At 49.1% G+C, this 27,937-nt stretch overlaps 3 protein-coding genes across 11 annotated transcripts in view; 1 reads left to right on the top strand and 2 right to left on the bottom strand.

Annotated features, from left to right (window-relative positions):
• The first annotated feature begins 3,952 nt into the window (after positions 1-3,952).
• On the top strand, positions 3,953-12,792 carry LOC143834341 (tripartite motif-containing protein 10-like). The gene is made up of 7 exons (XM_077331076.1): positions 3,953-4,366; positions 5,119-5,214; positions 5,304-5,534; positions 6,847-6,869; positions 8,894-9,012; positions 10,402-10,434; positions 11,830-12,792. The coding sequence occupies exons 1-7, from the start codon at positions 3,953-3,955 to the stop codon at positions 12,342-12,344; spliced, it is 1,431 nt and encodes a 476-aa protein (XP_077187191.1). The 3' UTR covers positions 12,345-12,792.
• Positions 12,793-13,738: 946 nt separating this feature from the next.
• LOC143834358 (zinc finger protein 135-like) lies at positions 13,739-17,848 on the bottom strand. Its single transcript, XM_077331137.1, has 6 exons — positions 17,448-17,848; positions 16,742-16,905; positions 16,505-16,631; positions 15,805-15,897; positions 15,420-15,581; positions 13,739-14,548 (listed from the first exon to the last, which is right to left on the bottom strand). Exons 2-6 carry the CDS (start codon positions 16,820-16,822, stop codon positions 13,839-13,841), a joined length of 1,173 nt encoding a protein of 390 aa, XP_077187252.1. The 5' UTR covers positions 16,823-16,905; positions 17,448-17,848; the 3' UTR covers positions 13,739-13,838.
• Positions 17,849-21,417: 3,569 nt separating this feature from the next.
• The window catches only part of LOC143834355 (uncharacterized), a 17,285-nt gene continuing 10,765 nt past the window's right edge, over positions 21,418-27,937 (bottom strand). Inside the window, exons 1-7 of one of the 9 annotated variants that reach the window (XM_077331125.1) lie at positions 27,178-27,245; positions 26,240-26,358; positions 25,049-25,209; positions 24,812-24,938; positions 23,876-23,968; positions 23,513-23,674; positions 21,418-22,622 (exon numbers count right to left, since the gene is read on the bottom strand). In XM_077331125.1, the coding sequence (XP_077187240.1) occupies positions 21,841-22,622; positions 23,513-23,674; positions 23,876-23,968; positions 24,812-24,938; positions 25,049-25,129 (1,245 nt within the window). In that variant the 5' untranslated portion in view covers positions 25,130-25,209; positions 26,240-26,358; positions 27,178-27,245 and the 3' untranslated portion in view covers positions 21,418-21,840. Of the gene's footprint in view, positions 22,623-23,512; positions 23,675-23,875; positions 23,969-24,811; positions 24,939-25,048; positions 25,210-26,239; positions 27,138-27,177; positions 27,268-27,937 lie in introns of those variants that run through there. The other 8 variants (XM_077331127.1, XM_077331126.1, XM_077331128.1 and 5 more) reach the window with 8 other exon arrangements.

Here is a 27,937-nt window from a genome sequence, read left to right as displayed (position 1 = left end):
GCAGTGAATTCTCAAGTCTGCAGATATTGCTATACATGCATGTAAAAATGTTTGTCAGTAAGGAAGAAAAACAGCTCTAATTCCTACTAAGATGCATGCAATAGAGCTATGGTCCCTTGTAATTAATTAAGTGGTGAAATTTTTAAAAGCTCATAATAAGGGAATGTTTCATGTATTTTTATACGTTTTATGTAAACCGTCCTGAGCCTCCGGGGAGGGCGATATATAAATATAATTAATTAATTAATTAATAAGCAAGGAAAACAGAAAACTGGAGATAAGCCCCACTGAATAAAACTGGACTTCTATACTGGTTTAGGATGGTGCCCAAAAGTTATCGTCGATGCTGTATCTGCCGATCCACTAAGGATCCGGACCTTCACCCTGATCAGGAGCATAGATAGGGCACTCTGGAGATTATTTCCCAGATTATTTCACTAGCCCAATCTGCCCCGATTTTCTCACTCTCTTTTTTGCTCTTTAAGAAGGTGGCAGCAGGAGAGGAGGGAACGGGGTGGGATGAACAGGATGAGAGACCTGGAGCTACTTCAATTTTAGCATGCGAAGGACTTGAATCGCTTTCTGAGGTTAGTTGTGGATGCAGGAAGACAAGACCACCTGGAGTCCAGGCTCACCTGCCCCCTCTCCCTGGAACAATGAAACTGACTTCTCACATCTTACCCATTTTCTTTCCCCTATTTGGAATCCTGTTAGGGTGGCCAGCTGGGGGGGAGGGGCTTGGAGACTTTGGGGGTGGAGCCAGCAGAGGGCAGGGTCTGGGGAGGGGAAGGGATTTCAATGGGGTATAATGCCTTGCAGTCCACCTTCTAAGCAGCCATTTTCTCTAGAGGAACTCATCTCTGTGGCCTGGAGATGAGCTGTAATTCTGGGGATCCCCAGGGCCCAGCAGGAGGCTGGCATCCATAATCCTGTGAGTTTACTTTTCTCCTGGTTGGTTCAAATATTTGTACACCCTTTTTGTAGGTTGGTACTGTTTGAGAGAGTCTGATGTCTCCCTTAGTTCAATAGGGCTTATTCCTAGGTAAATATGCCTTTTCCATTCACGGTAACAGAAAGCCAAGTGATCTGCTTTGGTATGATATTTGCTTTGAATCAGGGTCGTATGCTGAGGGGGGGCGATGGAATTCTTGCCTGGGGTCCCACGGTGGCTCTCGGCACCCGTGTTCTGATGAGTGAAATTATCTAGGATGTAGCAGGAGAGGCGGTTCTGCAGGTATGAGGTTCCAAGGCCAGGAAGGATATGTAATAGCCAATACTTTGCAACCCAAAACTGAGCCCCAAAACTGATGGGCAGAGAGAGTTGCTAGCTCTTGGTTGGGAAATACCTGGAGACTTTGCGTGTGGAGGTGAGAGAGGGTGGGATTCGGGGCAGGGAGGGACCCCGGGGGCAGTATAAATACTATGGAGTCCACCCTCTAAAGCAGCCATTTTTCATGTGGAACACATCTTCTGTTTCGCCCCCTGAAATGAAAATGACTGCGGACGAGATGTCCCTAGTCCCGCCCCAGAAGAGGCAGGGAGGCCGAGAAAGCTGAGGCAGCAGTTGTACGAACCCCACATCCCAGGCAGCAGCTGTGCTGCCACTGCCCATCTTCCAAGGCCAATCCCGGGATTTATTTTAACGGGATTTATTTTTCTGGGCCGAATCCAGGCAGGGAGGGGTAAGCCAGTCAGTTGCTGACCTTCATACAAATGCTAATAGGTCTGGCCAGAGACAATGGATGACTCAAGCTCTCCTCTTCCCCCAAGCTGGGAAGAGAGATTTGGAAGTTCCTAGGGAGTCTCTAGGAAGGGGAACTCCTGAGACCCTCCAGGAAAGGTACCCAGGAGTAAGTTGTCCCCGTGGTGGCCAAGTGCTGAGCAGTGGGAGACACAGAGACAAGGCCTCAGAGTTATAAAGGGAAGCTGGGAGTTCTGTTCCTCTCAGTAGGCAATTCCATACAACAGTCAGCTGGTAGTAGCAGTTACACTAGGAGGAAAGAGACAAGGGAATGCTTCTTGAGCTGGTCAGTGGGTGGAGAAACTGAAATGATAAAAAAAACTCCTGGCAGCCAGGAAGAAGGTCTCTTTGGCATGGATCCCTTCAGGGAGACAGAGCTCTCTGAGGTCTGGGAACAGGCAGCTGTTTTGACCATGTGCACACCTGGAGAACTGAAGCAAGCTTTAAGGTAATGGAAAATTGATGGAGATCTATAACTTTTATAATCTAGAGGAGCCTGTCATAGAATCATAGAATCATAGAGTTGGAAGGGGCCATACAGGCCATCTAGTCCAACCCCCTGCTCTATGCAGGATCAGCCCTAAGCATCCTAAAGCATCCAAGAAAAGTGTGCATCCAACCTTTGCTTGAAGACTGCCAGTGAGGGGGAGCTCACCACCTCCTTAGGCAGCCTATTCCACTGCTGAACTACTCTGACTGTGAAAAACTTTTTCCTGATATCTAGCCTATATCGTTGTACTTGAAGTTTAAACCCATTACTGCGTGTCCTCTCCTCTGCAGCCAACGGGAACAGCATCCTGCCCTCCTCTAAGTCAGTGGTCCCCAACCTTTATTAGGCTGGGGACCGGCAGGGCATCGGGCCGCGCCCGCGCGGGCCACGCCCACGCTTCTGGCCGCGCCCGCGGGCCGCGCCCGCACATCGAGCCGCACCCGGCCGCGCCCGCAAGCCGCGCCCGCGGATCGGGCCACGCCCAGAAGCCACGTCCGCAGATCGGGCCGCGCCCGCGAGCCACGCCCGCGGATCGGGCCGCGCGGGCGCGGACTGCACGGGCGCAGCCCGGCCCTGATTTCCTCTCCCCGCCCTCCCGCAGTAAGTAGCTTCCCGGGCCGCAAGCTTGCAGCCGGGGAAGTTTTTTACTGCGGGGGGGGGGCGGGGAGAGGGAGCTGCGGCCCGGCGCCGGGCCGCAGCCCGCAGGTTGGGGACCACTGCTCTAAGTGACAACCTTTCAAATACTTAAAGAGGGCTATCATGTCCCCTCTCAACCTCCTTTTCTCCAGGCTGAACATTCCCAAGTCCCTCAACCTATCTTCATAGGGCTTGGTCCCTTGGCCCCAGATCATCTTCGTCGCTCTCCTCTGTACCCTTTCAATTTTATCTACGTCCCTCTTGAAGTGAGGCCTCCAGAACTGCACACAGTACTCCAGGTGTGGTCCTTTATTTAACATCTGGTAGGGCACGTTTAGCAAGAGGGACAGAAGGATTTGGATTGTACCCAGTTTCTTTGGATTCTGTGCTCAATCTGATGCTGTGCATGCCATAACGAAACAGGGTATGACATAGTCCCAATCAGATGTAACTACACTCCATTCGGCAGTGAGAAATTCTAAACACATTTACAAGTTGCATATCATGGAAAGTCTTCTATAAAAAATTTTTAATAGGAAACTCCACATTTAAATGGGCGCACAACGATTCCCCTAATTTAATACATACAATGATAAATAATAGGATTAAAAGGTCTGTTGTGGGGAGAGGCGTCTGTTGTAGGGTGTCTGTTGTATGAAGAGGTAAGGGAAGGTGATTGGAAGCTGTTTTGAGACTCCTTCAGGTAGAGAAAAGTGGCATATAAGAACCAACTCTTCTTCTTCTTCAGTAATCTGAGGGCTCTCTCAGCCTCACCTCCCTCACAGGGTGTCTGCTGTGGGGAAAGGAAGGGGAAGGCGACTGTAAGCCGTTTCGAGACTCCTTCAGGTAGGGAAAAGTGGCATATAAGAACCAACTCTTCTTCTTCTTCAGTAATCTCAGGGCTCTCTCAGCCTCACCTCCCTCGCAGGGCGTCTGTTGTGGGGAGAGGAAAGGGAAGGCAATTGGAAGCCCCTTTGAGACTCCTTCGGGTAGAGAAAAGCAGCTTACCAAAACCAACTCTTCTTCATCTATAGATCTTGCAAGCTGACTCTTCCGTCCACTAAACCACAGAGACGCCACCTGCCATGGCCTCAGCCCCACCGCCCACCGACCTGCAGCATGAGGCCAAGTGCCCCATCTGCCTGGGCTGCCTGACGGACCCCGTGGTGCTGGACTGTGGGTACAGCTTCTGTCGGAGCTGCATCACCAGCTACTACGAGATGTGGGAAGCGCTGGGGGAAGTCCCGGAGTGCCCCATGTGCAAGGCCAAGATCCAGAAACAGAAGTTCCGACCCAACTGGCACCTGGCCAACGTGGTAGAAAAACTCAAACAGATGGCGCTAAGCGTGGAAAAAGAAGACCTTTGTTGGCGCCACAAAGAGAAACTCCACCTCTTCTGCAAAGAAGATGAAATGTTAGTTTGCTTGGTTTGTGAGAAGTCCCCCGAACACAAAGGACACACAATGCTGATCGTAGAACAAGCTGTTCAGCTCTATAAGGTAGGAAGTCATTTGGATCTTTGCTGGCGGAAGCCTTCCGTGTTCAGAGGAAGGTGCATTTTGCCTCTAATATGGCAGGAGAGAATTCTTAGTTTATTTTTATTTATAATTGGATTTGTATGACCGCCACTCCCAGAGCTGGCTTGTGGCGGTTTACAATTTTTGGTATAATCCATATATAATAAGAATAAAAACCCCATTATAAACATTCTATGGCAAGATACAATTTAATTTATATCTCACACAAACGCAGTGGGTGGACCAAAGATGGCCAATGGAAATTGGGATGTTGTCACGGGGGACTTGTCAAGTCAGACCAATCTAATACTGGCCCAGACCCTAAGGGCAGAGGAGAACCCGATCTTAATCCCCAGGGCTGCTACCCGGCCTCAGACAAATGCCTGGCGGAAGAGCTCCCTTCTGCAAGCCCTGCAGAACTTGCTCTGACAGGGCCCACAGCATTTCAGGGAGCTTATTCCACTAGGCATGGCCCTGACAACAGCCCTCAGGGACTAAGGTGCCACTCCCCCCAAAAGGCACACATTGGACAAAGCACTTTCAATGTGCTTTTGCAGCTGGATATCCCTGTGCGGAACAGGAAAATCTGCTTCTAAAGTGCATTATCCAAAGTGTGCGGAATTAGTCAAGGGATTCCAGTGTTCTGCCTGCTTCTTTCCGAGTAATCTCTTTGACATATATGTGTAGTGGGCCCCAAAACGAGAATTCATCCAGAACTTTTTTCTTCTCTTCAGGATCAGATCTACAATTGCCTGGAAACTGTGAGGAGAGAAAGAGAGAGAGTCCTGGCAGATAAAGCGACCGCTAAAACAGAAACCCAAGACCTCCTTGTAAGAGTCCATTTGACCCTACAGAAATCCAATGGGATTTCTGACATTGCTCTCATTTTCCCTCCCCCCTGCCCTTCTGCTTCTTGTAGAAAAGTACTAAGTCAGAGAGGAAAAAGACAGTGACCAAGTTGAAACAGCTGTCTGAGCTTCTGGAAGAAGGAGAGAAAGTCCTGCTGGCTCAGATGGAGGCAGTGGAGAAGGACATAGCCAGAAAAAGGGACGAGCACCTGGCCAGACTCTCCCAAGATCTCTCGTCTCTTGAAAGCCTCATCCGGGAGATGGAAGAGAAGATTCAGCAACCGCCTAGTGAATTCCTGCAGGTAACTGGATCCTGAGTGCCTTGGCATGTGTAGTGAGATAAGAAGCCAATGTTCCCGTTAAGTCCAGGGGGCTCCCCATGACATATATTACATTAGAGGTTAAGGTGGTAATGAGCCCTTGATGGCCAGGCTGAATTTATTAGGTCCATAATACTATTGCCTGAAAAAAAGAGTGTGAGTCCAGCACCACCTTAAAGACAAACAAAATTTGAGTCAGGATATGAAATTTTGTGAGTTCACTTCTTCAGATACAGCTAGAACGTGAGCCCCTCTGTTCACAGATGAATCCACAGACAGACTCACATTCTAGCTATATCTGAAGAACTGAGCATGGACTCACAGAAGTTCATACCCTGCCCCAAATTTTATAAGTCTTTCAGGGGCCACTGGACTCTTGCTGTTATCTACTGCTACGACAAATTAACACAGCAACCCATCTTGATGGAAAGGCCCAAAATGTAGCCACACAGAATGGAAATCCATCAATCTTGGTACCTGAAGATGCGAGCAGGGACTCCTAAAAGCTCATACCCTGCTCATATCCCCCTCCCCATTGAAACAGAAAGTATTTTGCACTTGATTGGGGAAGCTCAGAGCGAGAAGGGTGAGCCAAGTGCAGCAGGAGTCCTTTCTCCCTTTCTCCCTTTCTCCCGTTCTTTCTTTCTTTCTTTCTTTCTTTCTTTCTTTCTTCCTTTCTTCCTTTCTTCCTTTCTTCCTTTCTTCCTTTCTTCCTTTCTTCCTTTCTTCCTTTTTCTTGAACAGGGGGGGTGCAGAGGATTGGAGACAGCAGAGGAGGGGGGAATAAAGCCAAGAGGCAAATCTCTGCTGAGAGAAGCTAGGCCTTGTGGAGCGCAGTCACTTTAAGACAAGTCTTGCAACTGGGAACCAGGAAGTCTTTGAACTGACGCCCTAGCCAATGAGGGAAGACTGCTTTGCTGCAGCATTGGAGGCCCGAGGCAGGAAGTTAATTCACAGAAAGCAGAGATCTGCACATTTACTGATGCCAATTTTTGAAATATGGATATCGCACGGGAAAGGTAGGGTCACTCCGGATCAATCATGCATGTCGCAGAGGAAAATTTAAAGCAGCACTGCACTGAAATGGCTGTGCTTTGCTTGCCGTCTCCATCTCAGGAAGATCTTCACCAGTATTTCACAAAGGGAACTAGGAACCCTCTTAACTGATGGAGATTAGGGACGTGTCACGGGTGAGGAAAACAGCAAATGAGTCAGGCTGCATCATGACCTGGGGTTTGAGGGGTCTTTCCTGTGCAATCTCTGAATGCCCTCTTCTTTCTCTCTTCCCTCCCAGGATATCAGAAGCACCTTGCAAAGGTAAATTTGTTTTCTATTGCAGATGCTGGGCTGTATCCAGATAGCATATGGAGCCTGTGCCCTCTGGGGTTCTAGAGAGAAGATGTAGGACTCAAGAGGAGCCCCTCCAGTGTTTCACCCAAAACAGGGACCCTCGGCATGTTAGGAACTCCTCTCTGTTCTTCTCCCAAGGATCCTGGACTGAACACTGGCCCTCTGCCTTCATTTGAGAACCAATAATAGAATCATCATTTCCTTATTGATAGCCAAAACTGAACATAAAGGAAAAAGCTAAATGTTGAGGCACCTCTCAAGTATATAATTCCAAATAATTTTTTATTGCAACATTTGGTGTAATGGTTAAGAGCAGCCGTCTCTAATCTGGCGAGCTGGGTTTGATGCCCCGCTGTTCCTCCACATGCAGCCAGCTGGGTGACCTTGGGCTACTCACAGTTTTCTTAGAGCTGCTCTCATAGCAGTTCTGTTAGAACTCTCTCAACCCCACAGAGGGGGTTGTGGGGAGAGGAAGGGAAAGGTGTTGGTAAGCTGCTTTGAGATTCCCTTGGGCAGTAAAAAGCAGGGTAGGAAAAAACAGCTCTTCTTTTACTGTTGTTCTTCCCTGCCTGCTTCACATTGTACTAATTTACTCTGCAATAGCTCTTCCAGCAATGAGCCCCTTGTGGCGCAGAGTGGTAAGGCAGCAGACATGCAGTCTGAAAGCTTTGCCCATGAGGCTGGGAATTCAATTCCAGCAGCCGGCTCAAGGTTGACTCAGCCTCCCATCCTTCCGGGGTCGGTAAAATGAGTACCCAGTTTGCTGGGGGGTAAACGGTAATGACTGGGGAAGGCACTGGCAAACCACCCCGTATTGAGTCTGCCATGAAAACGCTAGAGGGCCCCAAGCTGAGGTGGTTAATCTAGTAGTGCATGCTAAGGGCAGTACGGTTTCAGGGACCTCATATGGTTAGGGGGCTTTCCCACTGCGATTGTTAGGGGGTCTTCATACTTGTATGGCCACAAGAGCAAAAGAAAGGGGCTTGTGAATCCTTAAACTGACTCTGGTGCTACCAGCCCCAGAATCCTTAAACCACCTGCAGTGGCTTAGATCAATTGAACAACTAAATATAATCTTAAAAATATAATCTTAAAAAAAAACCTTTCAAAATATTAAAAAGTTTCAGGCACGATGAGTCTGAATCCTTTCTCCTAGCACAGAGGGAAGGAGAACTAAGCTGGTTTGGCTGAAACCTTCTTCTTCATGGCAGGAGACTCCTAGGCACAATTTCTTACAGTACCTCAAGCACAAGAAAGGGCAAGTATGAGCAGCTGGTATCCATCAGCCATGGAAAGGAGAGCTGTTTTGGGTTTTTTGGTATCCTGCTTTCCACTACCCAAAGGAATCTCAAAGCGGCTTACAATCGCCTTCTGTTCCTCTCCCCACAACGGACACCCTGTGAGGGAGGTGAGGCTGAGGGAGCCCTGAGATTACCAAAGAAGAAGAAGAGTTGGTTCTTATATCCCTCTTTTCTCTACCCAAAGGAATCTCAAAACAGCTTACAATCGCCTTCTGTTCCTCTCTCCACAACGGACACCCTGTGAGGTAAGTGGGGCTGAGAGAACTTTGAGAACCAGGACTGGCCCAAGGTCAACCATCTCGCTGCACGTATAAGAGTGGGGAATCATGCCCAGCTCTCCAGATTAGAGGCCACCGCTCTTGACCCTGACACCACCCTGGCTCTGCCACCAAGCATAAGGGCTACTCATTCCTCATCAATTCTAGTTTGATGCTTGGGATTGGGGTCTTCGCAGCCATCATTTATCCATTTATTTATTTATTAGATTTGTATGCCACTTTATACCACCACAGCTCAGTGAAGCAGACTCTGCTCCCCAAAGCGCTTCTGTCCCTCTCCGCATTCCTGCATCTGCCGGTAGCTTCTCTAGGCTCACTGCTGTGCGTTGCCTGCATATTATCCATTCTGTTCATTTGCTCCCCTCAAGGATTCTGACTTTGTTGGCTGATTAAAAACGCTGTTCCTCACTAGGTATGAGGAGAAGAAACAGGTCAAGCGCCCAGCGGCTTTCCCTTCCGAGCTGAGATGGAGGCTGTGGGACGTCTGCGATATCAGTTCCTTTCTACAAGGCGTCATGAACGAATTTGAGGGTAATAAAGAACAGCTGGATGTCACACAGTATGTCGTGTTGGAGGCACAATGAGATGTCTTTAACCATTTACTTGATACAGATGTGCCAACAGCTGGGACTGGCTTGAGGATAATAAAATCAGAGTCCAGTAGCAGGTGCCTCCTATTTCATTGTGCTGCTTCAGACCCAACATGGCTACCCATTTGAATCTGGCTTGAGAATAGTTGAAGTGGCTTCTGGGGGAATGGATTGGCTCCCTCTGCTGTCCGGATTAGGGATAGATTCAAGTGGGTAGCCCTGTTGGTCTGAAGTAGCACAATAAAATCAGAGTCCAGGGGCACCTTTAAGACTAACAAAGATTTATTCAAGGCGTGAGCTTTCAAGGGCAAGCACTCTTCCTCAGACTATGAACTGGCCATCCTAACAGCAGGAATATATAAGCAAAAGTTAATCCCGTTACATTAGTAAACTGTGTCACAGCATCCAAACACAGTCACATGATAGGTCCATGCTAAACCAGCCAATCAGACCCCTTGAATTCAGTTGCGGTTCACAAAAACACAGGAGATGTGCCCCTTGGCTCGTGCCGCCTTGGGCTTCGGTGTTGGCCGAGGCAGCTCAGCTGAGGCGTACATCCCTAGTGCAGATAAGCATCGCCCAGGAAATTTATTTATGCCCCAATGGCAGCACTTGCCACGTGCATGTACCAAATCAGATGCTCCAGGTTTTTATGGAGGAAGCCCACAATTAGAGGTCAAATGCAGTTTGCATGCAAAGATGCCTATCAGTAAACTCAACTGTCGGTGTGGTGTAGTGGTTAAGAGCAGCAGTTTCTCATCTGGTGAGCCAGGTTTGATTCCCTGCGCCTCCACATGCAGCCAGCTGGGTGACCTTGGGCTCGTCACAGTCCGGATAGTGCTGGTCTGACGGAGCAGTCCTGTCAGAGCTCTCTCAACTTCACCTCCCTCGCAGGGTGTCTGCTGTAGGGAGAGGAAGGGAAGGTGATTGTAAGCTGCTTTGAGACTCCTTCAGGCAGTGAAGAGCGGGGTACAAAAACCAACTCTTCTTATTTAATGGCCCTTAATGATACCCAGGCTTGATCTATGAGATCTTGGCACAAAACAGTTTTGAAGCCAGATGTTGGGTTTTTCAGATTTGATATTTTGTAAAGGTTTTTTCTTTTCTAAATCCTACAGAAGCCATAATTTGGAATGCTGAAATAAAATCACACAGAGATAAATTTAGAGATTTCCAAGGGAATTAGAGTGAGAAATTTACTGTCATACACAGCCCACATTCCACTAAATCTGTTTCAGCATCTAAAATTGTGTGAATTGTTGTTTTTGTTAGAAAATTGGCTAAAAGTTCTTCAGTTTGATGCTCATCCCCTCTTCTCTTGCTTCCCCAGATGGTCTGTTGTCTGGACTTGAGCAGCAAAAAGGTAAATTCTGAAGAACCACCAAGGCTATAATTCACAGGCGGGAAGGGGAGCCTGTCTAAAACTACTCTACTTGTGTTCTGTCACAGGAGCTTGAAAGCTGATAGGAGCTTAACTTGCACTGAGCAGGGGGTTGAACTGCCTGCATGGCCCCTTCCAATTCTATGATTCTGTGATACTTCAGTTAGTTACAAAGAGTGGCAAAGAGGAAAGAGGGAGACAGGAACTCAAAAGTTGAGCTATAAAACAATAAAAAAATTTTAACCATTATTTATTAAAGTGCACCAACATTAGGTTAAAACTAATTATGAAGTACAGCTGGGTAGTCAAGGGAAATCTGTTAAGTGTAGCCCCAACAAATACTGGTCTAGTGTTTCTTTTTGGAGCCCCACCTTCTAAGATATGTAATATCTAGAATCATAGAATCATCCTTCGGGGCCCACCTCCAAGTAGTCGAAGGACCACATGTGGTCCGTGGCCCACAGGCTGGGGATCGCTACTCTACATAAAGTAGGATCACTCAGTATAGCCAGGTGGTATCTACAGGGGAGGGGGGGAGGGCGGTCTAGCTTCTGCCTGAGAATTATTCTAAACTGAAGTCATAGAATCATAGAATCATAGAATCATAGAATCATAGAATCAGAGTTGGAAGGGGCCATACAGGCCATCTAGTCCAACACCCTGCTCAACGCAGGATCAGCCCTAAGAAACACCACTCTCAGCTATTGTTTTCCTCTGCAGAGAGAGTGCATCTCATGGGTGTCTGAAAAGCTTTAAATAAGAGTGCATTATTTAATATTATTGACCACTGGGGAAGACCCAATAGGGTCAAAATGCATTTGGTCTGTTCGTGTGCAGCTAGATCTGTACAGTTTTTATATAGTTTTTACTTTGTTTTTAACCTAATATTGGTGCATTTTAATAAATAATTGTTAAAATTTTATATCGTTTTATAGCTCAACTTTTGAGTTCCTGACTTTTGTCAAGGTTGGGTTTTTGTTCCCTTTTTGGTTTTGCGTAATATAAAAGGTCGTGACTTGACCTGTCCTATATGCTTGGCCTTTCATCCCCGAGGGCCCAAATGTGCATTACAGCAGGGGTAGTCAACCTGTGGCCCTCCAGATGTCCATGGACTACAATTCCCATGAGCCCCTGCCAGCAAATGCTGGCAGGGGCTCATGGGAATTGTAGTCCATGAACATCTGGAGGACCACAGGTTGACTACCCCTGCATTACAGTGACCAACGGGTTCAACCTGCAGCCACTCCCGCCATTTCAAAGCAGAGTCCAACCCTGTAAAAACGCCACAAAGGTCTTTCAGTACTGTGAAATATTTAGCTCTGGAATTTATCTCCCAGCTGATCTTCTCGTGTCTCCCGTCTCCTTTCCCCTCCACAGCACATGTGACTCTGGATCCAGAAACAGCCAACCCCTACCTTGTCCTGTCTGAGGATCTGAAAAGCGTGAGGCTGGGAAGCAAGAGAAATTTGCCCAACAACGCCGAGAGATTTGACAGCCGTTTCATTGTGCTGGGGCGCGAGGGATTCACCGCAGGCCGGCATTTCTGGGATGTCCTTGTGGAAAACAAGGAAAGCTGGGCTGTCGGAGTAGCCAGGAAGTCTATGAAGAGGAAGGGTCTGGTCACCATGAGTCCTGAAGAAGGGACCTGGGGTGTGGAGAGGTGGGAAAGTGGATACAGGGCTCTCACTCGCCCTCCTTTCTCTCCCCTCTGCCTCAGCGGGGAGCTCAGGATCGTCCGGGTGTGCCTGAACTATTCCGGGGGACAAGTGGCCTTTTTCGATGCCCACAGAAACACCCTCCTGTACCAGTTCTCAAAAGCTCTCTTCTCTGGAGAGACCCTCCAGCCCTTCTTTTACGTGTCTGGTAAAGCCAGCCTCACACTTTCTCCGTGAGGCAGTGTTGACTTCAACCACATTAAATATATTTCAGCCTTTCATTTCATCTGGAAGAAAGAGGACACCATCACATCATAAAGCAGAGGAAAAAAATCATCTTCACTTTTACGGCATAGAACAGAGCAAGAAAACTCGTACCACAGATAGGAGCCAGTTTCTGAAGTCTTCCTCAGCTTGTTCATGAATGACTGGGAAGAACCAAAATGGAATACAATCACACAGTGGCAACAGGGGCATTTTAAGAACCAGTTCACAAAGCAATTTTACCATCTGCACTACAGCACCACCTGGCGTTCTTAGCATAACTATATGCCGCCAGTTGTTAGGTCTGAAGATTATTTAGCGGTCACTTGCTAAGAGATACCTGTGTCAAGTCTTTATTATTACGGTACTAGACCAGTAGTCAAATTACAAGGTACATAAAAACATCTGGCATTAACAAGATAAAAGAATCATTGATAACTTAAATATTATTTTAAAAAGATAAAAACACAGATACCTGTGTTGTTGTACCTGCAATAAATTAATGAATTTATTCTGCAAGCTGCCAAACTTAAGAATCGCTTGAGATGGATCCATTTGGGGGACAAGAGTGCAGAGTTACACAGGTTTACGGTTGAGACCAGGCTTAACACCTACGCCCCCCCGGGACCTGAGGATTGGGATTAGACATGAGTACCATCAGTATCCCCTCTCCACTTGCTAAGGGGGAATGGGTAGTTGATTAGCCGCTCTTGCCAGGTAGTCATTAATATTGACATGTTAATTGGTTTTTAATGTATTTTATGGGGTTTATATTGTTGTAACCCGCCACGAGCCGCAAGGGAGTGGCGGGAAATAAATTCAATAATAATAATAATAATAATAATAATGACAGGTTTTTAAAAACTGCCGAGATAGAAAAAGATAGAGAGAAGCCTTTATTGGCATTTAAGAACAAGATATGCAGAAATACTGCCAAGATGCACAAGATGAAGTTAGGGAATCACAAAGAGAAAACCATGCAAATTAATTGCGTAAATTAATTGATTGCCAACTGTCCTTTCTTGCTGTCTAAGAGACCAAGTTGTGCAGTCATGTAGCGAGTCACATGACAGAGTGAGGATTCAAACACACCTTGATCCTTGTCCAACACTCCATCCACTACACCAGGGGTAGTCAAACTGCGACCCTCCAGATGTCCATGGACTACAATTCCCAGGAGCCCCTGCCAGCATTCGCAGGGGCTCCTGGGAATTCGCAGGGGCATTCGCTGGCAGGAGCTCCTGGGAATTGTAGTCCATGGACATCTGGAGGGCCGCAGTTTGACTACCCCTGGACTAAACCATACTAATACAATGGACATTTGGAGGCGAAAGGTGGGAATGTGAAAACAATGACAGCAATGACCATTGCAAGGATGAGGAAAACTTTATTTCTGTGGTTTCTCCTTTGTGTGGAGCCTGTAGTGATCAGCAAGGTTGGAGGTACAACTGAAACCCTTTCCACATTCTAAGCATTTGTACAATTTTTCCCGTGTGTGTGTGTCCTTAGATGAGAATTCAGTTTGTCCATCCGACTGAATCTCTTCCCGCAATCCAGGCATTTATATGGTTTCTCCCCCGAGTGCAATCTCTGGTGATAAATAAGGCCCGTGCGCTGGCTGAAGTCTTTCCCACACTCCAAGCATTTAAACGGTTTCTCCCCCGTGTGAATCCTTTGGTGAATCTTTAGGTACCTGAAGCAGCCAAAATTCTTCCCGCACTCCAAGCATTCAAAGGGTTTCTCCCCTGTGTGAATCCTCCGGTGTATAGTAAGTCTTTTGCTACAGCTAAGACTCTTTCCACACTCCAGGCATGTATATGGTTTCTCTCCAGTGTGAATCCTCCAGTGGGAAGCTAAATTGTCCTTCCGGTTGAAGCTCCGTCCACACTCCAAGCATTCATAGGGCTTGTCCCCTGCGAGAGTTCTCTGATCGCTCTCCGAACTGGACTTGTTGCCAGCCCCTTTATCATCCCGAGGGCCTTTCTTCCTCCTGCCCCTTTGTAAATTTTGGGTGGCTAGGATTTCCCTCCCGTGAAAGGCAACTGACTTTGTCCTCTGCTTCTGGTTTTCCACGACCTTACTTCTCTTTAACCTTCTCTTACTCAAAGCTTCTTTGCCCTCCTGCAAATCCCAGTGTCTTTTCCTACGGTCAGACGATTGTTTCCTCTTCGCTCCTGCTGGAATACAAAGAACACCCCAGTAAACACCCCGCAGAATGACCGTCTCACAGCCCAAACTGTCCTTAATGCACAGTTTCTGGATAGGCCTGAAGAGACCTTTAATTTCTCGCTATGAACTGAGAGTTAAAGAGCTAAAGGTGGAACCTGGGCTAAAGAAAGATTAAAACTTACAGATGAAGGGGTAGAATTATGTTTTTTTACAAAGGAAAAAGAGCACACTGATATTTCTTAAGAGCCTGTTGCATGGGGCATTGTAGAACAGCCTCTATGAAACTCTGTTGTTCGATTCTGCCATTCATCCAAGATCAGGATGACGTGTATTTTTCTCTTGAGAGGTAGGTTAGAGGCTGAGGAGATGGACCCAGGCAGCTTCATGTCTGAATCCAGATCTGAATTAGTGTCTCCTCAATGGTCTTTTCAGCACTTGAACCTCTACACCAGAGGTGGGCTACCTGTGGCTCTCCAGATGTCCATGGACTACAATTCCCATGAGCCCCTGGCAGATGTCTATGGACATCTGGAGAGCCACAGGTAGCCCACCCCAGGTATACCCTTTACTACAGGGGTAGTCAAACTGCGGCCCTCCAGATGTCCATGGACTACAATTCCCAGGAGCCCCTGCCAGCAAATGCTGGCAGGGACTCCTGGGAATTGTAGTCCATGGACATCTGGAGGGCCGCAGTTTGACTATCCCTGCCTTACTATCTTGCTTTTGTTCTCTAACAGGGTCTTCTTCGAATACTGACTGTGTAGTTTCTCCACAGACTAAACTGTGGGTCTTCCAGCATCGCATCTCTCTCACAACTAAAGAAATCCTCACAGGTTACACCTGGTCTGTTTCCCTGACAAGGCCATATATAAAACTTACCCTCAGCCAGATCTGTCAGGATGACAATTAGCTCTGAAGATGGGCCCAGGGAAGACTCTGGTGTGTCTTCCGAGGCAAGGCTTTCCTGAGTAAATCTCCTCACAATTGTGTATTCTTTGGCAGAAACAAAGGGAGAGTCTTTCTTCCAGCAAGAAAGAGAATCTAAGAAAGAAGACAGACAGTTGTGACTTTTAAAAAGTGGGTCTCAATGGCAACCAGCACTTTAAGAGAAGAGGCTTTAAATCAAGACAAGAGAGAATGAAGCCACGGGGGTGGTTGTAAGGAAGCCCCAGGGGCAGAATGAGGCACATATTCTGGGTGCTCTCAAATTAGAGCCACAGTTCGCCAGCACAGAAGGGTTGCTGAGAAGGGTCCAGAGAAGTACCTGTTGAATTCTTTGCTTCCCCAGATCCTTGGGGGAACATCTCATCCAGGTCTTCCAACCAGGAAATGAGGTCAGGTTTGCAGATCCAGCAGTCTTTTGCAAAAGATAAGGAGAACAAACAGGCTGGTTATGAGGGATGGGCACAGACCTTTAAAAGATGGTTTGTTTCAGCGTAGTCCACAAACTGAACCTCTAATGGAACCAAACAGGCCCTACCTGAATCAAACTGGCAAATTAGGTTCCCCTTTTTCTCCCAGCTGCTGGCAGCCATTTAAACTTTGGTTTTGCTCTCCTCCCCACCCCCATCCTCCAAAGTGGCAAGAAGTTGTCAGAAGCCATTTAAACCTTACAACCTTGCACTGCTCAGCTGTTAGGTTTAAATGGCTGGCCCCAAACATCCAAACTGAAGTGGCCAAAAATCTGGCACATGTTCAGTGAATGCACCTTCCCCGAACATCAATTCCTGAGCCTTGAACCACCCAAGATTGGCCTGAATTTTGGCTCGGGGGCCAGTTCATGTCCCTACTGGTTCCATCTTTGAGTCCGGCTGGGTTAATGATTTATTAATTCTCCAGTGAACGTAATGAGCTGAATGTTAAGGGAGGAGAAATCAAGTGCAGATAGGAATCTCTGAGATAATTCTCTAGACACTCAGCTATCCTACTCCATACATACACTCACCAGCCAACTCCTTGCTTACCCAAAGAGACCAGGCTCCTATAGTTCTCCAGCATGACTTCCCTGTAAAGAGCTCTTTGGCCAGGATCCAGCAGAGCCCACTCCTCCTCTGGGAAATACACGGCCACCTCCTCGAAGGACACGGGGCCCTGGAAGGAGAAAGCAGCTTTGGCTGACAACAGAATGGCCCATATGGAGATTTTTTAAAAAATTCATCCAGTGCTTCAAGTGAGAAAAAGGAGAGACATTCACGGCCTACCTCAATTTGACATCTTGTGCTATCAGAAAGGCCCCCTTCAGAAAGAAAGGAGGGCCCGATCCATTCCTTGCTCCTCTCCATGGCCTGATTCGTATGCAGAAAGGCTGTTTGCAGTCCTCTGGAAAGTGGTGACAGTCTGCCCTCTCCTGAGAAATATCTTTCTGCTGTATCTTTCAGAAATATCTTTCTGCTGTAAGCAAGAAAAAAGGAGGAGGAAAATTTGGTATACGGGCCACAAGCCTTAGGTCAGGGGTTCTTGATTAAAAAAAAAAAACTGGTCCATATGGAATAACAAAAAGTTTCATAGAACGCATAGAACGAAAAAATAGTATTGTAATATATGTTTTTTAATTGCAACCTAAGTACAATTTGCCAGGTACCCCCAGGTGTCCCTCCAAAAGTGGGACAATCTGGTCACCTTATCCTGGATGCTACTGGCAGGGACTCGTGGGAATTGTAGTCCTTTGGAGAGGTGAATATCAAGCAAGCATGCAGGGGCTGCAAGGCACGGCCACCCTAGTTCACAGGGGCGATTTGGGGAGAAGGTGCAACGCGACTGGTCCACCTGGGGGGCTCCGCCACGGCGTTCAGCCGCGGCCCCCAACACTCGCGCAGCCGACAGCGCAGCCGGCACCCAAAGCGCGCAAGGACCCCGCTCCCCAGAGAGGCTCGATCGGCAAGACAAGACAACAAATCGGAGCCAAACCAGCGCCTTGCAGCCTCCGGCGCTGGATTTCGGCTGCACCCGCGGCATGCTGGGAAGAGCAGGCCCCAAAATGGGCGGCCTCTATCTGCAAATCTGCCGGGAAACACCCGGAGGATCCCCTTCGGAAGCCGGGAGCCAAACGGGGGAGGCGCTCCGTCCCGCCCTCCTGGGGACTCCCCGGCACGACTGCGGCCGCCCCGGCGATGCCTTCCGAGAAGCAGAAACCGGAGTCACTCCGCGAAGGTGCTCTCCCCAGTTGCAAATGGCCCTGGGGGCTGCTGCGCTTCTTTTTGGCTCCGAAGGGAGTCGCTCCCCTCTCCCCCGGAGGGCCACGATCGGACAACAACCCCGCAGGGAAGGGAGGGGGGCAAAGGCGCCTCCGAGGGGACCGGGGGGGGGGCGCTTTACCTGCCGCGGATTCAGGAGGCGCAGAAACCGCGGCCAATGCGCGGAAGCTCCGCGGGGACCCTTCCGCACGCCTGGAGCGCCGAAGGACGGGAACGCCGTCCGATTGGCTGGCCGCGCACCAATCCTGGCGCTGGAGACGCGATCCTGGGCGGGGTGGGGGCGTTTTTGGGTGGTTTAGCTGAGATAAGCGGAAGTCGTTGTAGTGGTGTGTCACTTCGGCGCGGCAGAAGAACACAAGCCAAACAGGTTTGTAGGTCCTTAGCCTTTTTATGTACAGAATATTTACAAGTTATCCAGCAGAGTGCTGCGCGCACAATGGCATTTCAGAGAGAGAGAGAGACAGCTCCCCCATCACTCCTTATATACACAACCTATGTACATGCAACCTTCTCTAGTATTGCATCAGCTCACTATCCAGCCAATAGAAGCATTTGTGCTGTGTCATTCATGTACACCTGACACTTCTCACATGATCAGTACCTGTCAGTTAGATCAGTTTGATCAGCTTGAAGCTGTTAGCTGTCACTAGGTACATTATACCAACAGGCGTCGCTGCGCCTTTCCCCTTTGCTTTGAGGATGCGGCGCTGCTGGAAACATCAGCGCGAATGTCCCGGGCTGGACCGGAGAAAGAGAAGTGCTGAGTTCTGAGGATCCAGAAAGAGCCATCCTGGGGCATCTGGGGCTGGGACTTAGGGGGGAAAGCCCGCTGGTAGGGGGCGGAGATCTTCCGAAATCGTGGCTGGTCTTTAGCTGGTCTTCCTTCACCTGCAGAAAATGGCCAATGTGGAAGGTGGACTTTATATCCCAAAATCCCACCCTCCTCAGGCTCCACACCTCAAACAAATGGGGTTAAATAGGAAGAAAAATCGATTGCATTGGAAGCGTTGAAGCTTTACTCAGTGTCTGTCCCTCACTGCACATATCCTGTTCTGGTGTTATTCCCGGGTAGGCTATTTACACTATTTACACGAGGTGCAGCGTTCTCTCAGTCACATGTCCCTGTGTTTTTGTCCAGGCCTCCTTCCCTTTGTTACTTTCATGAGGTAATGGTGCCCCCCCCCCAAGAAGAGGCCCAAAACCTAAGAGCTCTTTCCTGCAAGTTCCTTTCAGATGGAGCCAGCGAAAGTGGGTCGACGAAGCTGAACCTGTTTCAGTCATGTCCAGGGAGTATCTCTCGGTTTGCCCACCTGTCTGTGAGATTCTCTCTCGTTTGGCCACCCACTTTGAGCTACATCCCCTGTTGGGAGTTGTGGGGCAGAACCCCCACCCCACCCACACATTTGCTCTGAGCAGCTTCTCTGTCAGTCACAGGCAAGAGGGGGTGGGCCAAACTGGACTACAATTCCCACAAGCCCTTGCCAGCACTGACAAGCACTGGCAAGGGCTCCTGGGAATTGTAGTTCATGGACATCCGGAGAGCCAGTTTGGCCACCCCCTGCTCTCAAGGTTCACCCATCCCTTTTCTTCCTGTTATTGCCACAAATATCGTCTAGTGTTTGGCTTCCCCAATTCTCTGACCCTTCCTAGAGGCGACATTTCTGCCCAGGTGTAAGACGGCCCCACTTGATGTTCTCTGCAGGATACTCGGAAGAGCCACTGAAAGAAATGGGCGACACTCAAGAGCAGGGGGAGTCAAACTGCGGCCCTCCAGATGTCCATGGACTACAATTCCCAGGAGCCCTTGCCAGCATTTGCTGGCGAATGCTGGCAAGGGCTCCTGGGAATTGTAGTCCATGGACAACTGGAGGGCCGCAGTTTGACTACCCCTGCTCAAGAGGAATCAACCTCTTGCCCGTGACTGACAAAGAAGCCGCTCAGGACAAATGCAGGGGGGGGGCTTTTTGTCCCCAAAACTCCCCACCGGGGGGGAGGGTGTAGCTCAGAGTGGAGGGACGTTCTCCTCCCTACCCAAGCCTCAATTAACCATCAGGGTGAATCGACAGGCTCAATAAGGCTTGCTTTTGAAAAGTGACCAGGAACAAAGTTTACTCAGAAAACCATGGTAAATGTTAGTAGTCAACCAAGAATTGCAGAATATTAGGTTTTATATCGTACACGCCTCAGGGAAAACCCTCTGCCAGGCAGGTTCAAAGTACAAACACCTCAGTTCCTCTGACAAGGAAACTTCACCCAATATCTGATATCCCCTCAGTGGTTAGTGGTTGGTGTAGTGGTTAGGAGTAAAGGTAAAGGTATCCCCTGTGCAAGCACCGAGTCATGTCTGACCCTTGGGGTGACGCCCTCCAGCGTTTTCATGGCAGACTCAATACGGGGTGGTTTGCCAGTGCCTTCCCCAGTCATTACCGTTTACCCCCCAGCAAGCTGGGTACTCATTTTACCGACCTCGTAAGGATGGAAGGCTGAGTCGACCTTGAGCCGGCTGCTGGGATTGAACTCCCAGCCTCATGGGCAGAGCTTTCAGACGGCTGCCTTACCACTCTGTGCCACAAGAGGCTCTTAGTGGTTAGGAGTGCAGACTTCTAATCTGGCGAGCCGGGTTTGATTTCCCCCTTCTCTCCCGCATGCAGCCAGCTGGGTGACCTTGGGCTCCCCACAGCAGTGACCTCTTAATGTCCTTGCCTTCATAGCATAAAATCAGGTCATCCATATAAGTCAGAAGTCCATTGGTTGCCCCTATAGTCTGAGTACAGGCTTCGTTCCCCTTTGCTCAAATCCTTCCTTCCTTAGCATTTGATGGAGTTTCTTACCCTAACATTTCACAACCTGTTTCAATCCACACATGCTGTTTTGCAGTTTGCACAAGAATTATTTGTCTTTGGCTTGTTTAGGAGTTCTCAGGATTCAGTGGGGAGACCCTCTGGCAGGCTACGGTTCCCAGAGTCTTCGGATGTATGATTTAGGCTAGTCAAAATCTGGGAGGGGGATTTCAGTTTCATTGATATTTGCGGGTGAATTCACAAATAAGGCACTCTGAATAAGAAAGTGGGAACTGCTTCCAGCTGGCGCTGAAGGGCAGATCACACCACATTAAAGGGTACAGAACTGTGGGGCTGATTGTGGCCATTAAAAACTTGCTTAAACTCAAAGGGATAGCTGTGTTAGCAAAAACAACCAGGAGTCTAATGGGCACCTAAAAGAATAACAAAGTGTGGATTAAGGCCCGCTTAATTAGATATAGCAAGCAGATCTCCATGATGCAGGCATTTTGGGAAGCGCAGGGGGAACCAGAGTCAAGAGGGCCATTGTATGGAGAACTACGTAAAATTCAAAATAATCAAGAAAAACATAAGCCCCTCAGGACGGCAGCCAGACAGAACTTCCCCAGGACGTTCAACGGTGAATCTACTCCTTTGCTCTCCAGACTTCCAGGAACATTCTAACCCAGGGGTAGTCAAACGGCGGCCCTCCAGATGTCCATGGACTACAATTCCCAGGAGCCCCTGCGAATGCTGGCAGGGGCTCCTGGGAATTGTAGTCCATGGACATCTGGAGGGCCGCCGTTTGACTACCCCTGTTCTAACCTCTGGTGCCACAGTGGAGTTCCAAACCGCAAAGCAAGGAAATCAACCACCAATGTATCCAAGTTGAAACTAGGAAGCTATATATATATATTTTTAATGAAAACCACTAAAAAACACTCCTTACCTTCAGACTCACACGTTTGCTTAACTCACAGTTCTGAATTAATGACACACTTACACAAGACTAAAAAATCAGGCCTGATTTACCGAACAATCCTTGCTTACAATCATTGAATTCATTTATACTCCGCTTTCCTAACCAATGGGGACCCCAAATTGTTCACCTCTTCCCCTGTTTTATCCCAACAACCCTGTGAGGTAGGCTTGGCTGACAAGTGAGTGTCTGGGGCAAGATCCACCCGGCAAGAATCCATGCCAGAGTGAGGATTTGAACACAGGTCTCCTTAATCTTTGTCCAAAAGTAATACAATTGGACTTTCAGATACAGAAATGTGAAAAATATGAAAGCCATGACTACTACTTGACTTTGGAAATCTTCATTCACATCGTTTCTTTTGGGTGGAGCCTGTAGTGAACAATAAGGTCCGAACTTTCATTGAAGTTCTTTCCACATACGAAGCATTTGTACACTTTCTCCCCTGCGTGAATCCTTCGATGACAATTCAGTTTGTCCATCCGACTGAATGTCTTTCCACAATCCGGGCATTTATATGGTTTCTCCCCTGAGTGCAATCTCTGGTGATAAATAAGGCCCGTGCGCTGACTGAAGTCTTTCCCACACTCCAGGCATTTATACGGTTTCTCCCCCGTGTGAATCCTTTGGTGAATCTTTAGGTATCGGAAGCAACCAAAATTCTTCCCACACTCCAAGCACCCAAATGGTTTCTCCCCTGTGTGAATCCTCCGGTGTATAGTAAGTCTTTTGCTACAGCTAAGACTCTTTCCACACTCCAGGCATGTATATGGTTTCTCTCCAGTGTGAATCCTCCAGTGGGAAGCTAAATTGCCCTTCCGGTTGAAGCTCCGTCCACACTCCAAGCACTCATAGGGCTTGTCCCCTGCGACAGTTCTCTGATCGCTCTCCGAACTGGACTTGTTGCCAGCCCCTTTATCATCCCGAGGGTCTTTCTTCCTCCTGCCCCTTTGTAAATTTTTGGTGGCTAGGATTTCCCTCCTGTGAAAGGCAACTGATTTAATCCTCTGCTTCCGGTTTTCCACCTTCTTACATCTTTTTAATCTTCTCTTACTCCAAGATTCTTTGTCCTCCTGCAAATCCCAGTGTCTTTTCCTACGGTCTGACGATTGTTTCCTCTTCTCTCCTGCTGGAATACAAAGAACACCCCAGTAAGCACCCTACAGAATGACCGTCTCACAGCCCGAACTGCCCTTACTGCACAGCTTCTGAACAGACCTTTAATTACTCCCTATGAACTGAGTTTTTTTTAAAGGGGGAATCAGGCTGGAAGAACGTATTCCATTTCAATTCCAAGAAGGAATGCAGCCGTCTAGAACAGGGGTAGTCAAACTGCAGCTCTCCAGATGTCCATGGACTACAATTCCCAGGAGCCCCTGCCAGCGAAATCCTGCCCCTTTTTCTTTATGGGCGCCTCCAGGAGCCACACATCCCTGCTAGCAGCTGAAGGATGCCTGAGTATTGTTCTACTAAGGAGCTAGAAATCAAGACAGTGGAAGAGAAACACCTATTCCCCGTGATGTGCAGAAGATTTTTTTTCTTGCTCCATTGTGGTGATCCATGCTTCACAAACATCAGGAGATCGTAGAATCCCACTGGCAAGGTTGCAAACCTCTACAGAAAAAATGTTACTCCACTGTGGATCTTCCAGCATGACACCTCACTCACAACTGCAGAGATCCTCACAGGTTATACCTGGTCTGTTTCCCTGACAAGGCCATAATATCTCCACATTGGTCTTTTCAGCACTTGAACTTCTGCACCAGGAGTGGGCTAACTGTGGCTCTCCAGATGTCCATGGACTACAATTCCCATGAGCTCCTACAATTAACCCACCCCTGGTCTACCCCTTACTATCTTGCTTTGTTCTCTAACAGCGTCTGTTTCGGATACTGACTGTGTAGTTTCTGTACAGACTACACTGTGGGTCTTCCAGCATCGCATCTCTCTCATAACTGCAGAGATCCTCACAGGTTACACCTGGTCTGTTTCTCTGACAAGGCCATATATAAAACTTACCCTCAGCTAGATCTGTCAGGATGACAATTATCTCTGGAGATGGGCCCAGGGAAGACTCCGGGGTGTCTTCTGAGGCAAGGCTTTCCTGAGAAAATCTCCTCACAATTGTGTATTCTTTGGCAGAAACAAAGGGAGAGTCCTTCTTCCAGCAAGAAAGAGAATCTAAGAAAGAAGACAGACAGCCGTGACTTTAAAAAAGTGGGTCTCAGTGGCAGCCACACATTGGAAGAGAAGAGGCTTTAAATCAAGACAAGAGAGGATGGTTGTAAGGAAGCCCCAGGGGCAGAATGAGGGATGTATATATTCTGCATGAACCTCAATCTGCCGACACAGAAGGGTAGTTCCATAGGTCCAGAGAAGTACCTGTTGAATTCTTTGCTTCCCCAGAGTCTAGGGGGAACATCTCATCCAGATCTTCCAGCCAGGAAATGAGGTCAGGTTTGCAGATCCCAGAGCCTTTTCGGAAAGATAAGGAGCACAAACAGGCTGGTTATGAGGGATGGGCACGTTCCCCGAGCAACAATTCCTGAGCCCTGAACCACCCAAGATTGGCCTGAATTTTGGCTCAGGGACCAGTTCATGTCCATCCCTACCCTACTGGTTCCATCTTTGAGTCTGGCTAGGTTAATGAGCAAAGGTTCTCCAGGGAACTGAACATATGTTTAGTTTTGGGCACCACAGTTGAAGAGGGATGTGGACAAACTGTAGCGTGTCCAGAGGAGGGTAAGCGTATGAGACCAAGATGTATGAGGAAAGGTTGGGGAGCTTGGTCTGTTTAGTCTGGAGAGGAGACGACTGAGAGGGGATCTGATAACCATCTTCAAGTATTTAAAAGGCTGCCATATAGAGGATGGAGCAGAGTTGTTCTCTCTTGCCCCAGAGGGACAGACTAGAACCGATGGGATGAAATTAATTCAAAAGAAATTCTGTCTAAACATCCAAAAGAAGTTCCTGACAGTCAGAGCAGTTTCTCAGTGGAATAGGCTTCCTCGGGAGGTGGTGGGTTATCCATCTTTGGAGACTTTTAAACAGAGGCTGGATAGGCATCTGCAGAGAGGCTGATTCTGTGAAGGCTCAAGGGGGTGGCAGGTGACAGTGGATGAGCGATAGGGCTGTGGGTGTCCTGCACAGTGCAGGGGGTTGGACTAGATGACCCATAAGGTCCCTTCCAATTCTATTATTAAATAATGAGCTGAACTTTAAGGGCAGAGAGATCCAGATAGGAATCTCTGAGAGAATTCTCTAGAAACTTAACTATCCTACTCCATACATACACTCACCAGCCAACTCCTTGCTTACCCAAAGAGACCAGGCTCCTATAGTTCTCCAGCATGACTTCCCTGTAAAGAGCTCTTTGGCCAGGATCCAGCAGAGCCCACTCCTCCTCTGGGAAATACACGGCCACCTCCTCGAAGGACACGGGGCCCTGGAAGAAGAAAGAAACTTTGGCTAACAACAAATTGTCCCATATGGAGATTTTTTGAAAAATTCATCCAGTGCTTCAAGTGAGAAAAAGGGGAGACATTCACAGCCTACCTCAATTTGACATCTTGTGCTATCAGAAAGGCCCCCTTCAAAAAGAAAGGAGGGCCCAATCCATTCCTTGCTCCTCTCCATGGCCTGATTATGCAGAAGGGCTGTTTGCAGTCCTCTGGAAAGTGGTGACAATTTGCCCTCTCCTGAGAAATATCCTTCTGCTGCAAGCAAGAAAAAAGGAGGAGGAAGATTATCCACTTATATCCCATTTGACCACATCAAACCCCCTTTTGTGGTATCTGAGCAACAGGATGCTGCAGGGCAGCTATTTACATAACAACCTTGCAAGTTGCTAGTTAATGTGTAGTCTTGCAAGTGAGCCTTTTGAGAGCTCCATATAACTTGGTAATTTATCACAGTCGGCATGAAAATCAGCACCTACTCAAACTCCCTCCTGCACTGCATTCAACTCCATCACAGCCCAGGTCCCTCCTGGACCAGGATATTCACTTGGTGACAGCAGCGCTGTCCCTTGCTCTCCTCAACTACCTTGCAAGCGAATTATGAAACAAAGAAGGCATGAGAGGAAAACCGTAAGCAATAGGCTGTTACTTTTTTGGTACCCCCCCCCGCCTGCCTTGGTGCTGGGGGAGGAGGGGCTGACCAGGAAAGGAGACGGAGGGGATTTATTCTGCCACCAGATAAATTTTTAATAATTGTGGGGTTTACGTTTATGATTTTGTAACCTGTCACAAGACCGTCTTGATAGCAGCAAGATATAGATCAAATAAATAAATAAAGACGGGCAGCTCGGCTGCAACCCTGATTGCTTCTGGCCAACAACCCAAACTTTATTATTTATTTGTTTGTTATTTAATTTATATCCCGCCACCCCCACAAGTGGCTTGTGATGGGTAACCATGTAACAAACCCCACATAAAACCCCTATAAAACCATAACTTCATACAGCTACCCTCTTTGGCAGCGCAAGAATTACCCTTCCCAACGCCACTCCCAGACTGTGTCAAAAATGAAGCCTCTGGAGTCCACTTAAGGACCAAAACAGTTCTGCTGGGCCTGCAAAATGGAGCTCTTCCACCAGGCCTTCGGTTGAGGCCAAGGCCAACGCGGCTAGGCCATCCACCACAACCCAGAGGCCTCTCCCACCACCAACTACATCTCCCGGGCAGATGTGGCAACCCACAGCACCACGGCACCAAAACATGAAACCGTGAGCTATAAAAGGCTCACCTTACAATTAAAGATGAAACGTCCAACCTTTTATTGTTGTGAGTTCCGCAATTAGAGAAATTAGACATTCTGTTATTTACGCCCTCTCCATCGCAACAGAAATTTCACCACGAGCCGTCCTGAGCCACAAGGGAGGCCAGCTTATAAATGCAATAAAATAAACCTGAACAAAATCAGAGCAAGCACCCTACCAAAGACCAACGGCGCCACACTGGAAAAGAAACCGCCAAGCGGCGGGAGCGTTAGGAAAGAGCCTGACAGCAGATCTAGATGGGTCACCAGGTGGGGAGGCGGGAAAAGTCCCAGGCACACCTTAAAGGCCAACCAAACACCTGGCGGGGGAGTCTCTCCCCAGTGCTCCAGGTACCTGTTGGTGCTACTCAGGCCAGGCCTTCCCTGCAGGGTTCAGGGCTGTTGCCTCGGCTGGGGACCGACGGCGGGGGATGCAAGCTCTTGCTCGGGGGGCTCCCGACCCCGCTCTAGGGCGCAAAGGAAGCCCCCTCCCCTCCCCGCGCCCGACGGGGCCACCTTGGGCAGCGGCCAACTGCGCGCCCACGCGGCCGGCGGGGCTCCTTTGTTTCGAAAGCCCTTCCCAGCCTCCGCCTCCCGGGAAAGGCGGCTGGGCGGCCGGATGGAGGCCTGCTGGGAAGCACCGGCAAGGGACGGCCCCCGCCGCCCGCAAGTCCGGAGGCCGCGCAGCACCCGCGCAAGCCCCTTCGCAGGCCGGGAGCCTCGGCACGGCCTGGGGGTCCTCGGCAGGATGCCGGCCGCCTTCGCGACGCGCTCCGGGAGGCGAAGCGCGGAGACCCTGCGCAAAGGGGCTTCGGGTGGGCTGCCGCCGGACGGCTCCAGCCTGGGGCGCCCCGAAGGGAGACGCGCAACCACCGCACCTCAATCCCGCGGGGAAGGGAAGGGGACTGGAGGGGGGGGCGCTTTACCTGCCGCGGGTCCAGGAGGCGCAGAAACCGCGGCCAATGCGCGGAAGATCCGCGGGGACCCTTCCCCACGTCGGGGGTGCCGAGGGACTGGAGCGCCGTCCGATTGGCTGGCCGCGCACCAATCCTGGCGCTGGAGGCGCGATCCTGGGCGGGGGGGGGGGCGTCGCTGCGCTTTTCCCGCGCCCTTTGCTTTGAGGATGCGGCGCTGCTGCAAACCTCAGCGTGAATGTCCCGGGCTGGACCGGAGAAAGAGAAGTGCTGAGTTCTGAGGATCCATAATAAAGAGCCATCCTGGGGCATCTGGGGCTGGCCGGCTTACTGGGACTTCGGGGGGGGGGGGGGACAGCCCGCTGGTAGAGGGCGGAGATCTTCCGAAATCGTGGCTGGTCTTTAGCTGACAGGTCCGTTCACCCGCAGAAAATGGCCACTGTGGAAGGTGGACTTTCAGGCATTATACCCCAAATCCTACCCTCAAGGCCATCTGGGGCTGGCCGGCTTGCTGGGACTTAGGGGGGACAGCCCGCTTGTAGGGGGGGGGGGGGCGGAGATCTTCCGAAGTCATAACCGGTCTCTAATCGGATCATCTGGAGAGAATGGCTGCTGGGGATGGTGGCGTCTCTGGCATGACACCCCAAATCTATTGGGTTAAATTGGGGGGCGGGGGGTGTCAATTGCTTTGGAGGCACTGCAGTTTTGCACAGCAACCGTGATTTCCCAAATAAGATCAGAATGCTATTCAGACGAATTCCAAAGCTGACGT

This window comes from Paroedura picta, chromosome 3 (assembly GCF_049243985.1).
Source record: "Paroedura picta isolate Pp20150507F chromosome 3, Ppicta_v3.0, whole genome shotgun sequence".
NCBI classification, from domain to species: domain Eukaryota; kingdom Metazoa; phylum Chordata; class Lepidosauria; order Squamata; family Gekkonidae; genus Paroedura; species Paroedura picta.
The sequence above is the reverse complement of the archived record's forward strand: the minus strand, read 5'-3'. Positions and strand labels throughout refer to the sequence as shown.